The sequence below is a fragment of the Alligator mississippiensis genome, chromosome 4 (genome assembly GCF_030867095.1).
Source record: "Alligator mississippiensis isolate rAllMis1 chromosome 4, rAllMis1, whole genome shotgun sequence".
In the NCBI taxonomy this organism is placed as follows: domain Eukaryota; kingdom Metazoa; phylum Chordata; order Crocodylia; family Alligatoridae; genus Alligator; species Alligator mississippiensis.
The window spans coordinates 167,209,853-167,222,907 of record NC_081827.1 but is presented as its reverse complement, the minus strand read 5'-3'; the positions used below and the strand labels follow the sequence as shown (position 1 = coordinate 167,222,907).

The 13,055-nt window shown below is 42.1% G+C and overlaps 1 protein-coding gene across 2 annotated transcripts in view; it reads right to left on the bottom strand.

Moving 5' to 3' along the window:
• Positions 1-570: 570 nt before the first annotated feature.
• Positions 571-13,055, bottom strand: part of NPEPPS (aminopeptidase puromycin sensitive) — a 72,518-nt gene continuing 60,033 nt past the window's right edge. For both annotated transcript variants that reach the window (XM_059727019.1, XM_059727020.1), the window contains 5 exons: positions 11,973-12,029; positions 11,385-11,492; positions 10,649-10,804; positions 10,498-10,545; positions 571-1,988 (listed from right to left, as the gene is read on the bottom strand). In XM_059727019.1, the coding sequence (XP_059583002.1) occupies positions 1,836-1,988; positions 10,498-10,545; positions 10,649-10,804; positions 11,385-11,492; positions 11,973-12,029 (522 nt within the window). In that variant the 3' untranslated portion in view covers positions 571-1,835. The remainder of the gene's footprint in view (positions 1,989-10,497; positions 10,546-10,648; positions 10,805-11,384; positions 11,493-11,972; positions 12,030-13,055) is intronic.

Here is a 13,055-nt window from a genome sequence, read left to right as displayed (position 1 = left end):
ACCATATTTTCTCCTTCCCTTATCCGTTTCCCTTTGTGTTTCAGGTTTCAACTCAAAAGGTGCCCTCCTGGAGTTCTGAAAACTGCTCCTGCAGGCCTCACACACCCATTTTCTATTCTATTCCCTTTCCTCCTCACCAGTTAAGCTCACTAAGGACAGTGCAAGTGCCTTCTCCTCTGTACCTCCTTGTCAATTGAGATCATCTTTCTCTTTCCCCTGCCTCCACATCACATTTTCTGCCAGGTTTTGGAATCTCCTCTATAACGCCTACACCTTCTTTCTTCTATCTGCTGTTAAATCTGCAGCATTTGGGATGCAGTCAGTAGGCAAAATGCTATGCAGATATTCAAGTCTAGTAACCTATGTCTGGTTAACTCATCCAGCCACCCCAATACCCTGCAGCTGATTCTAGGAAAGAGGACAAGGCCAAGGACAGGTGTCCCTTTGGACAATTCAACACAAACTGATCATTAGTATTTTCCTACAGAAAAGCCTTTATAAAGCTGTGATGATTAATCTGAAGCAGCAGGGCCTTTTAAAGGTCTCAAACAGAACACAAAAATCAGGACATCCATTTCACATTGACATTTTTATTAACGCCAACTGTTTTAATTTTTTTTTTAAACAATAGCACAAAAATGTTTCAGGGAAGCAGTCTGACAGTTAGTCTGATGACCTTCTGAAATACAGTTAAGCCACACCAAATATGAATTCCTGTTAAAAGAAAAAAAAGTGGAAACTCAAAACCTTTGTATTAGGTGCATGTTGTGTCTGGTTAGTAGACCACACTGTTTTGTGAAGTAAATGATGGCACACAGTTTAGACTTCATCATCACACCAGTCATCACTAATTTAAGGCTTCTGAATCAAATTACCGTCAACATCACAGAAAGGAACGAAAAGCTAGTGTTGCTACGGCCATGAGATTGAACAAGCTGGATCTTTTAGACAAGTAACAGTGTCTTGAACAAGGGGCCTGCCCTTATTGTGGCCCAGGAAACCAGTCACATGGTACTGTATCTCCTCATTCACATGCATTTTGAGGGCGCAATTAAAAAGAAAAAAAATTAGATGCATGAATCACTCTCTTATTTAATGTGGCTACGAAAGATGTTTCCTTACAATTCCTTTATCTCTAAGAAGGACATCAGCAACTGGAACCAAGGAGAAAAACCAAAGAGCGACAGAACATTTTTCTTTTTGCCAAGAGGTAACACAGAAGGAAGGGAACCTACTATCCTTGGATTTGATTGGAGGCTGCAGGAAAAATAAGTCTTCCAAAAACCACGCATTTGGAATTATGCACAGACTCAGACTATGTTATACCAGCTACCTGCCTTTCTGAGTGAACCTTTCCACACAACCCGCACTGTAATGGTCTTGTAGATCTGTCTCTCTCTCTCTCTCTCTCTCTCACACAGAGGCGTTAACCCATTCCTGCCCCAGACTCGCCACAAAATTCCACTGACCCAGACACCTCTGGTTGCCTTTTTTAGATGGTGTAAAAACAGAACATCTGTCAATAAGAGTGTGGGGGGATGTTAAATATTTTAACCACTGACAAGGCTTGAGGAAGTTTCACAGTTTTGTTATGCTCTATTTTATTACTATCATATTTACAGATTTTTTTTTAATTATTTTTTGCTGAATTGCTGATAATTTTTAATAGAATTTATTTCTGGAGTGTGAGCAGGAACCAGTTAACTACATTCATTGTCCAATCCCCATTGGTTTGAGAAAAGACTCCAAATTCTTGGCATATGAATCAGCTGTTGGGTAGCTCCTCCCTCTCCCCATGATGAGGCAGTAGGACTGCAGCAGCTGCATGCACAGATTCACACCATGGCTGGTGAGGCCTTGCGCTGCAGGAGATACTGGTGGATGCTCTCTGCGTCCCGCTTCAGCCAAGCTGCATTCAGCAGAATATTTTCACAGCACTGCTGGACAGTGCGTTCTGCCGATGGAGCTGGGTGACTCTCAAAGAAAGCCTGTATGAAAATACACAATCATCTGTAAGGGCAGAGAACAGCCAGAGACAAAAATAAATTTCTTAGCAGTCAGATTTACTAGTTGGGCAGAAGGTGCTTCTATGAAAGCAATGATTACAACTTCTAGGGGTCTCTCTCATGCCATCTGTCCCAGTGAGACCACAGAGTCTAATGGCATGAGGGAAAGGCTGCAGGATACACTCCTGTGACATGTAACCACACGTACAGTGATGACAAAGCAAAACATCAATATTTCTCTGCTCTGGTAAATAGTCACAGCATTGTTCCTACTCAGTGTTACCTCTCACCTCAAGGTACTGGCTGCCAGGGATTTGGCAAGTCAGTTTTAAAGACAGGACCAGCATCTATACCATGGTGGGAAAGCAACAAGTACATTCAAAGTGTGCATTATAAGCAACTTAAAAAGCACCAAATTAAGCCTGAGGCCTTAATTACAAATATGTTTTATTTTTTAGCTTTATTTTATTGTTGTAGCTCACTTTTCCTTTTAAAATTATATATGCAAGTACCTTAAGGAATTACAAATATCTTTGAAAAGTCAGATTTATGGCTATGCAGCTTTTATATCGCCCTGTCCCACAAAGAGTCTGAGCATACTGACAGTGTGAAGACTAGAATTTTGCTGTATACAAACATGCCTCTCTCCTTGCCCCGCCACCAGAAAATAGTCCCATCCAGAAAGTTCACTCCATTAAAGAATGCTGTCACTTATTAGCCTTTTAGAATCAACTAACCACGGGGACAGAATGGAAGATGAAGTCAAAATAAGGATATGCGATTGGTTGTGCTCATTTCCATACAAACAAGCTCTTCCCAACATAGACAATTCTAGGTCCTCTCAAGATCTAACAAGTAATCTGGTCCATCCGCTTTAAACAAGGCATAATCGGTCAGACTTCTTGACATCTCTCTAGCCTAACTTTTAGAGCCTCAAATGATGGAGAACCCAGAGCTTTCTGAGCAATCTATTCCAGAAAGCTTTTTCCTGGATGTTATTTTAAATCTCTCTTGTTATAATTTAAGCTCATATCTATCCCCAAAGGACAAACAATTTATTAACTTCCTCTTTATAGCAACCTCTTTACATAGCTGAAAACCGTTATACCTTCTCTAGACTAAACATGCCCAGTTCTTGCAATCTTTCTTTGCAGGCCTCTGCTCGTTTCTGTTGCTCTCCTCTGGACTCTATTTGGTCCACATCACTCTTGAAATGTGGTCCCCAAAACTGGACAGTAATCCAACTGAAGCCTTTTCCTTGCTGACCAGGGTGGAAAGATTACTTCCTGTGTCTTACAAACAACAGTCTTGTGCGTATATCCCAGTAGGTCAGCAGGATTTCACTTTTTCCACAAATGCGATATTGCTGACTTGTATTCAGATTGTGATCCAGTACACCCCCAATCTTTTTCTGCAACGTGCCTACGCCAGTCATTCCATGTTTTATATTAATGCAGCTGACTATTCCTTCTAAAGTGTAGGGATTTTTACATTTACCCTTCCTGAATTGCATCCTATATGTTTTAGACCATTCCTTCAATTTGTCAGTATTCATTCTGAATGCTAATCCTGTCCTCCAAAGTGCCTGACACCTCTCTCACCAACATGGCAGAGATTTGCATATCTAATAAGTGTACTCTTTTCTATTATCCAAGTCAGTAGGATGCAAATGGTGACTAGTACCAGACCCAGGATAATACCTTACAGAACCCCACTTGATCCACCTTGAAGCAGTTTCACTTGTACAATATTTTTCTAACTTACACAAAATGTCATGCAAGTCAGTGTCAAAAATCTTACTAAAATAAAGACCTTATCATAGTTATGGCTTCTCCCTTATCCAAAACGTCTGTATCCTGTCAGAGAAGGAAATTACGCTGATTTAACATTATTTGTCCTTGACACATCAATTGTTGCTGTTACTTATCACCTTATTATCTTCTGGTAGCTTATAACTTGATTGTTTGTTCTAGTATCTTTCCAGAAATTGAAGTTAGTTAATATATAATTTCTTGGATTTTCCTTTCCCCCTTTGAAAGATGGGCACTATGTTTGCCCTTTTCTAGTCTTCTTGCACCTCACTATCTCTGAGGTCTCACAGAGGTTAACTGCTAACAGCTCAGATAACTTCAGCCAATTCCACAAGTATTCTCAGGTGAATTTCATCAGGCTCAGATAATTTGAAAACATCAAAGCAGTCTCTATCCTGTTATTCCCCCCACCCCATTCTAGCGTCAGTTTTTGTTCCCTTAACACCACTGTTGACTGTTAGCCATCTAGTCACAGTAAACCTTTTAGTGACAATTAAAGAAAAAAAAAAAGGCATTCAAACTAGGGCCGTGTGAAGTTTCAGTTGCCAATTTGATTCAGAGGAGATTTGACCTGATTTGGCAGCCGAATCCAAATCAAATTGGGAGACCAATAAAAAGGTCCGAATCAATTTGAAGCCTCTGAATCGATTCAGAAAAGATTCGGAGAGCTTTGGGCAGTCCCTGCTTGCTGCTACAGGGAGCTGGACCCGGACTCCATGCTGGTAAGTAGTTGGTGGGGGGAACTGGTAAGTAGTTGGTGGGGGGGAAGGGGATCATGGGGGTCCCCTGCTAGGCCCCATCCCCTGCCTGGTCTCTCAACCCTCCGAGCACCCCCTGCCTGCTCTCCCAGTCCAGTCAATGGCTGCCCTGACCACCCCTAGCATCCCGGCACATTAAAAAAAAGCGCTGCACTAACCAGATGCTGCAGCGGCCATCGGGGCCTCTGGGGGCTTTGGGCAGAGCCCTCCACACCACATGGGGCAGTGGGAATTGCGCCCCCCCCCTCCCAATCTGGCAGGAGCCGGTGAGTGTGGGGCTTTTTTTTTTTTTTTTTTTTTTTTTTTAAGTGCTGGGGCTGGGCAGGGCAGCCATTGACAGGACTGGGGGAGAAGGCAGGGGATGGGACCTGTTCAGTTCGAAGATTCGGCCAATCAGGTGGTAGCCAAATCTCTGAATTGGATTCAGTCAAATCGATACAGGGGACAGTGATTCGAATCACCAGATCGAATCGCTGTCCCCCAAATCGGCCAAATCAAATCTGAAGCAAATACTAGCCATTTCGCACGGGCCTAATTAAAACCCTAGTCTTTTCTTGGCATCACCCATTATTAGCTTTCCCACCCCAGTGTGCAATGGACAAAATCTTCTTGGTCCTCATCTTGACCGTCTAGATTTTTCCCTATATGTTTATATTATTATTTTACACACATCCTTAGTAATATGCAACTGGAACACACATTATTGACTGGAAGAACCACCAAGATCTATCACATTAGTGTACAAGATAACACAATCAATAATCAGGATTACTGCCTCAGAGTTCTGTTTGCTGATTAGGATATGTGCATATCATTTTAATTATGCTTCAATGTCCTAGCAAACAATTTGTAATATGTTCTGTAAGAAAAATTAGTTATAATGTAAGGCCTCCCTACAGCACCATCTATGCTATTAAACCTTTGAAAGATGGGATGAGACTTCCAGGTGTTTCATAAGAAAGATGAGGTTTGAGGATTACAGTAACAAAAAAGCAGCCAGCATAGTTTAGCTCTGTTTTTCAAAGTATGGATTTTCTTGCCTTGAAGGAAACCCTTCACTCAGAGTTCACATATATCAGCATAAAATGAGTGTTCAGTTGGAAAGCTACCATAAACAAAGATGCTCCCAAGAGCTAAAACTGTGCATGTTATAACTGGATTGCAAGGTCAGAGATGATCCAAGCAGGGTGTGGGGCCTGAGGCAAATCAGCCTGTGCAGGGCTCCACCCCACAATGCCCAGGACATGAAGAAGCTGATGACAGATTTGGCGGGGGGGATGGGGGGGGGGAATGTTGCCAAGTGGTCAGATGCAAAGCTGGTGGCAGTAGCGTTGAGTCACCATGACCGCATTGCTTAGCTCCGCATGCCCCCACAAAGCGCAGGGCCTGGGGCAGTTGCCCCAATTGGCCCTCCCCCCCAAGGACAGCCCTGTGCAAAGTACTCCCATCTAAGTCTTCTTTCCCCACTTTCTTTGCTGGAAGGAAAATGCTTCCTTCTGCATACTCAACATTGCTTAAATAGAAGTTTAAAAGATGACCTATGCTGGTACCTTTCTACACTAATGAAGGCTGCTGGCATAAACAAGACCTTTCCAAGTCAGTCCCCATATCAAGGTGTCTTCAAAGCAAACAAAAGTTTCATCCTCTGTTCTTTGAAATGCACTAAATGACTAGTGGTTGGAGTACAGGGACACTGACAAAAATTCAACCAAGTTCCTACATTGCTTCAAAATTTACCCTCTACTTAAATTCATAAGACAGATTTAAGATTGATCAGTAGAGCTTGGCACCCTTCCAGATGACTGTACCTATATTTAAAATCAGGAAAAGGAGTTAGATATGCATTTGCCCACGCTCATCACCTTAATTCTGCCCCACCCCACTCAGCAGTAGTGAAAGCCTCTGGGATTATAATGGATGTAAATCTGAGTTAGGGTTGCCTGATAATAAGGAGACAATGAGGACTGACTATATAAATGTGCCATTTATTGTAGTGTGTTGCATCCCAAAGAATTACGTTCTCACATTCAGCTGCACGCCCTCCAATTGCCCTGCAGTGTAGTAGGAACAGCTCTACTGAATGATTACAGGGATTAGAAGCAGCAGCTTGCTGCAGCTCACACTGTGATAGGAACAGAGGTTCATTTGCCCCAAAAGGATCATAGCCCCTTCGTCCCACTGTGCTGAGTTATGTGACTGGTATGGAGCAAAGGAGCACAATGGCCTACTGCCACAGGGATTTGTAGCAGTCTGGTCACAGATGCAACAGCACACAACAGGACACTTAACAACAGGTGAGGTCCCAGAGATCATCCTTATGATAGGGGTTAAGAGACAGAAATATCTGACAACTCTTAGCTGGCATGTACAGAGCAGATGAAGCTGCTGTATACAGACCAGACACAGGATGCCCAGAACACACATTTTTCCTTAGCAAAAAACCAGCTCAGTAGTTTCTCTGAGTCTCTGTGCTATTGCCATGCACTGCCCCACACCATCTGAAAGGTGAGTGTGGTACAAATGTCCATTAAGGGCAGGCTAAGGCATTAATCAAAGAGGACAGAGTTAAGGCTGCAAGGTGGGGTTGGTTTCTGAACTCTGCATTCTAGTATTTTAGAGGTTTTAGTATAGGTGACTTTCAAGACCTAAGGAGATACAAGGTACTGCTGATCAAGCTGAAAATCTGTGTTAAAAGTTTCGGGCAGTGAATTGTTCTTGTTTTTTGAGGGGGAAAGAGTAAAAAAAAGTGGGAATCTCACTTCCACTGAGCTGCCAGCTCTATCCTTTTCCTGGTTCCCAAGCACACAGTTGGGTCGGAGTGGTTGTGGTGGTAAGTCTTTTTCTCATGTCTCTACACCATATCTGACCATTTTGTTACACATGCTTGTGCTTGTTTATTGTACTTTGCAAGAACTTTCATTGTATGCATGGCTTTGAACAGCAGGCACTGCAAGAGGTATTGCATAGTCTGCCATAGTCACAGGTGGTTGAACTGATGGTATAGTCCCACTTCTTCATTAGTTCTTTGGAACGTCTCTCCAGTATGTAGCATTTGAGACATCACCACCTATGCCATAGTTTCAGGTATTTTCTTTCACCTCTTGGTTCCACATCTGTAGTCGTGTTTCCTTGGGTGTGACATCGAGAAATTGGGTACTGGTGAGGAAGCTCCTGTGTGACTACAGATGTTTGTGTGCTGTGGGATGGTCATACAGCAGGTGTCTCGCATCTTCAGTTTGTCTCAGTTGTTCCATCTTGCTGGCCCCACTGCTTTTCTGATGTCAGGTGGAGCAATGTCAGCCAAGTACACACGGTTTAGGCTGGTAGGCTTCAGATATCCTGTGATGCACTGGCAGCTATCATTAAGAATGGGGTTAAGGTGCTTGGTGCGTACAGATCTTTCCCATACAGGGCATATGTACTCAGCCAGCAGAAGAGAAGCTGAAAGCCAGAGCAGTGGTTTGGATATTTGAGGGGCTATCTCCCTATTTTGAGTTGGTGAACTTACAATGTTGTTACAAGTACTCACCTTTGCTTTTGTCTTCGTGGTGTGTTCTTTGTATGAGAGGGTTCAATTGAGGGCGACTCCAAGGTAAACTGGATTTGGACAATGGGATAGTGGGGTCCCAGACCATGTAATGTTGAGATGGTGGCTGGCCCCATGGTTTTTCAGATGGAAGGCATGTGTTTTCGCTGGGTTTGTGCATAATTGGTTTTCAGTGTAGTATGAGGTTAGGCTAATTAGTGCCTTGCTTGGGGATTTTTCAACATGGTCAAAGCCAGTGTTTTGGGCTGTTATGCACAGGTCATCTGCACAGATAAAGCATTTTTATTTCCAAATCAACTGGCTGGTCATTCGTATGGTGGTAAGTGATGGGCCGTGAGCAGCAAAAAGGGACACCAAGTGAGCGTGAAGAGACTCAGATTCCACATTATGGACATGGAGAAGGGGTTCTACACAGGACAGCTGCAAAGGTGAAGTGGCTCATTCGTCTCAATCTCCCTCTTTTATTCCCCAAAATCCAACCCAGCTCACTGTAGTGGCATACCAAATTTCAAGTTCACTCTATGACCTGGTTATATAAATGAGCTACTGCAAGGTATACTAGGGTGTAGATTAAAAACACGTTAGCTACTTTGTGTTAAATACTTGTGTGCATGCTCTTACCCCATGATAAACATGTGGCATCTAACCACTCCATGAAAGGTGGATTTAGACATTTAATGCAACGTAAGAACTTGCACACAGGCAGCTACTTTGGAGTACCTTGCATGCAGTAAGTCTATCTTACCTTGCAGTACTTTGTTTGTGTAGCTGTGCCCTTACTATGTACTTGTTTGGAGCTTTTTTACAATTAAGACTTGTGATATGGGGAACCCAAGGAAGCCCATGATCAAACGACCCATGCTTGAACCACTAACTCTATCCCAAGTCCGATTCTCAATATGGTGTTGGGATGGCAGCACCATGGCTGAGGTTGTACTAGGAATTTCAATTGTAACAGGGATGAAAAAGACCCACCAAAATTGTTTTAGTCAGAATACCTATTTAACATATTTATTGTATTCTGTATCCTGCCTGATTTTTCTATCATTTGAGGTTGGCTATGACCGTTTCAGGAAAGGGCCATAAGTTTTCTAGCCTCTGATACTACCTTCCGTGAGGGGCCCTTGCAGAACGCAGACAAAGAGCAAATAATGTGCACAACATACATTCTTAGAACACCACCAAAGGCAGCACCTGAACTCTGAAGCACTTCATGTCATTAGCCAAAGCACATCAACCTTCAGACACCCACTTTCTTACATCAGACTGCCTAAAAACTCTCTTGGCTTGCACTAGAATCCCAGTTGTGCTGCACAGGTCCAAATTACTCCTTGGCTTATTAGCTTAGCTCAAGTCATGCTGTTGATCCAAATTTTACTCTAATTTTCTCAAAGATGCTGAACACTAGCTGAGATCAATCCCAAGAAGGTGATAGCAGTTTGGCAAAGATCTGAGCTAGTTTGAACTTCAGGTGTGCAACAAAAAGTTGCAAGAACCATAACACTGTCACGTGATTTTTTTTACGTTTTTTCTTTGAAGGAAGCTGTATCTTGGCAAGTCCTTGCCCAGACAATGTCAAACTAAATCAGTTAAGATATGGTCTCATCCTTAATTATAGTAGTGCTACCACCCAATCCAATTTATGCAGCTTATATAGTCTAGAAAGTATGTAAACTAAAAGTATGAAGATTAGTCAGTTAACTTTCAATTCTGAGGTAGGTGTTTCCAATTCACAGATGGTAGGAGAGGCATTTTACATGAAAAGGGTGGGCGTAAATTTAAATTTTCATTATATCTGTGCACAATGCTGCAAAGAAACTTATTCTGCTTTAAACCACACTTATTTCTGTTTTGTCAGAATCAAATAGGAATCAATGTACACTAAACCAAAATAAGTTTTCAAACAGGGACAAATCCATGTTTATCACAGTGCACGGGCACAGGAACAACTTATGAGGTAAGCTAGGATGTAAATTTCTATCATCAGTTACTCTAAGGTAATTACCTATATGCAAGCTGTTACTCCATACTATGCTACACCCCACTTTTCACTGAAGAGTCACAGGATAAGAGCCAGGCACATCGGCGTGCTGCTGTAGAACAGCTGTCACACTGAGTTCACTCCATAGTTTACCTAATGGTAAACTCATTCATGCTGTCGTACCTTAAGTCATTTTTTAAAAAACCCAAACAAGTTTTAAGTTAACTCTCATGTTGACTGGGTTAAGTAACATGGCTAAAATCACAGCCAGAAACAAGAGCAGAACCAAATTTGAAATCAGGAGCTTCTGGCTCCCCCATCATATGCTCTGTCCAGATAATATTGTGCCCATCCAGACAAAGCTAGCTGTTCTTTTATGTCAGATAAGTTTTACCTTAACCTCTGCAGCCATCTTATCATTTGCAAATCCATCAACTGAAAGCTGGAAAGAGAAAAAACATTTAGGTTAGGGGAACTTTTAAAAAATATAGCTGTTTAGATGTGCTAAATTATATGCCCAACATTTTCCAAGTAATTGAGCATACCTTTATTAGTCTGGATATTAAGAATCCACCCTGGTAACGGTTATAAAGTTCTTCCCAGTTATCCTTTACAAATTTCCAGGCAGCTTTTCTCCCCTGCTTGCTGCCTCCAGCTACTCCACCAATAACAGACACAGTGTCCTGGGGACGTACCTCTTCCTGCAAAGAAAGAGGAAGCACCCATTCAAGCAAGTTGTCTCAAAGTTTCCCAAAGACTCTGTCATAAAACACACCAACTCTGAAGACAGGGAACCCAACTCAATCTAATCTGAGCATTAAAAATGCCAATATGCAAGGCAACACCTTTTAGCCCTCTTGATACCCCCATCTTCAGAAATCCAGGCAGTAAGGACACAGGTGGCCAACCTGCAGCATGAGTGTCAAAAATGACAGGGGCAGCCTCTATGTGCAGCACACAGCAAACTAGGAAGGAGACGGGCAATACAGCAGCAGATAGGGCAGGGGACAGAAAGAAGAATAGATCAGGCTAGGGAGGGGAACAGAGTGGCACTCAGAGGATGCAACGCTAATTTATGGCACACCTACCAAAAAGGCTGACCGTCCCAGCTCTAGAAGACTGGCAACCAGGCCAGTGAATAGTGGGTCCTTCTCAAAAGTAGCTATAACACTACATCCTACCACAGGTCTCTCCACTTCACCCTGTGATCTCCCATGCTTTCTACACAATCTCCCCTCCTGTGAAGCAAGGAAGCATCAGCTTTCCTGGTAGGTAACTTACTGAAAGTGCAAAGGTGAGAACTTTTTGAATCAGTTCAGGCTGAGAGATGGCTCCGAGAACTCGTTCAATCCGGTTCTTCTCCTCCTGCATATCTGCTTGTTTGTGAAGCTACAAGGAGAAAGGACAAGCATTAACATACTCACAGCTTAGGAACACATGCCATGTGGGATCATATCCATTATTAATAAAACTCCTATGCTATACTGGAGCTGCAGGGCTGGCATTCAAGGATAGCTTATTATAATCTGAACCTATGGTATCACACTGCTTGTGAATATTTTTACTATTTTCCACATTACATATCCGGTAGCAGAGTGTGTTGCCAATTGGGAATCAAAACTAATTCACCACTTCATTAATATAAGGACAAGGAGAACTACTCCTTTGAGCAATGGTATATGCAATAGCCCACTAGATGGCACTTTAACACTGTGTGAGACCAAAGAGTAGCACAGCAAGGCCTTGTTTTTCACATCACCTTCAGAAGATGAACTACTTGGAGCAGTTTGCAGGGTGGAATGTTTAGTTCCTGCCTATGAAAATGGATAGAGTTGAGAGGAGCATAAGGCAATATAACTGTCCACTCACCTTTAGCATAGTGTCTAAGGTAGTACTATCTCCGTGCTTCAAAACTGTTACATATACCTAAGAAGGAAAGGAACACAAAGCATTAAAGAACTTCATAAACAAGCTTTTAGAAATAGAAAGCCAAGCTACTTCAGCAAGAGATGGGAATAAGGATAACTGGTGTATAGGCAAGGTACAATAGGCAATTTTTACAATGAAAATCATCTGCAGTGACAAACTCCTCTCCTCACTGGTGTGCAACCAGATTTTGGAGAGGTTTACTAATCCTGAAAGCACTGGTACTGGTCTAATGTTGTCACAAAGCAGACATATTTTTAAAATCCACTTTCTCCTTGTCCTCAGAACCTCAATTCTATCCTAATTTTGGCAGCGCCCACCTCAAGGAACACCAAAGCTAAAAAAAAAAAAAAAAAAAAAAAAAAAAAATCACTGCTTTAAAGAATGTTACTAAACTTTAATCCAGTTACAGAATTGGAAACCTGTTTTGGCTGTTAATTTAAAGGGTGGACTGGTGGTGCCTACAGAAAATTTCAAAAAGAAAATCCACGGTGAAGTGATTCTCAGTTAAATAAGGGTCACTTTTCCTGAGTCTGGTAACTCAAGAGGAATTTGGTCTGAAAACTACTGCCTTGATCTAATCCATTCTTTTTTGGCATTGATCCCAGACCACTGCAACTCTGAACCCCTGATTTGAGAACTGATACAATAAGGGTTTTCATGACATTGGAAACCTTTTTAATGCCCTAAATAGTATCCAAGTGAAAGATTAAAAGGTCTCAATTAAGTAGGTTAACCCACTAGTGACAGATGTATATACACTTTTATAAGCCTTCATTTATCTGGCTGTCTGGAGACAGCCAGTAGTGTAAGGGGTTAAAATGAACTACTGTCTAGGAGCTAGCAACATTCAATGTAGGACAAGGCAGAAATGCATTTAACAAGCAAGTCTTAATGCTGCAACAGTGATTTTTTTTTTATTTTGCTAAAGGGAACGAGGATGAATTCACCAACATGTTCCAAAGAACTCGTCTGGACCGTAATCCTGCCAGAAGCAAAATGCCAAAAATAAAAGGGCTTGCTGGA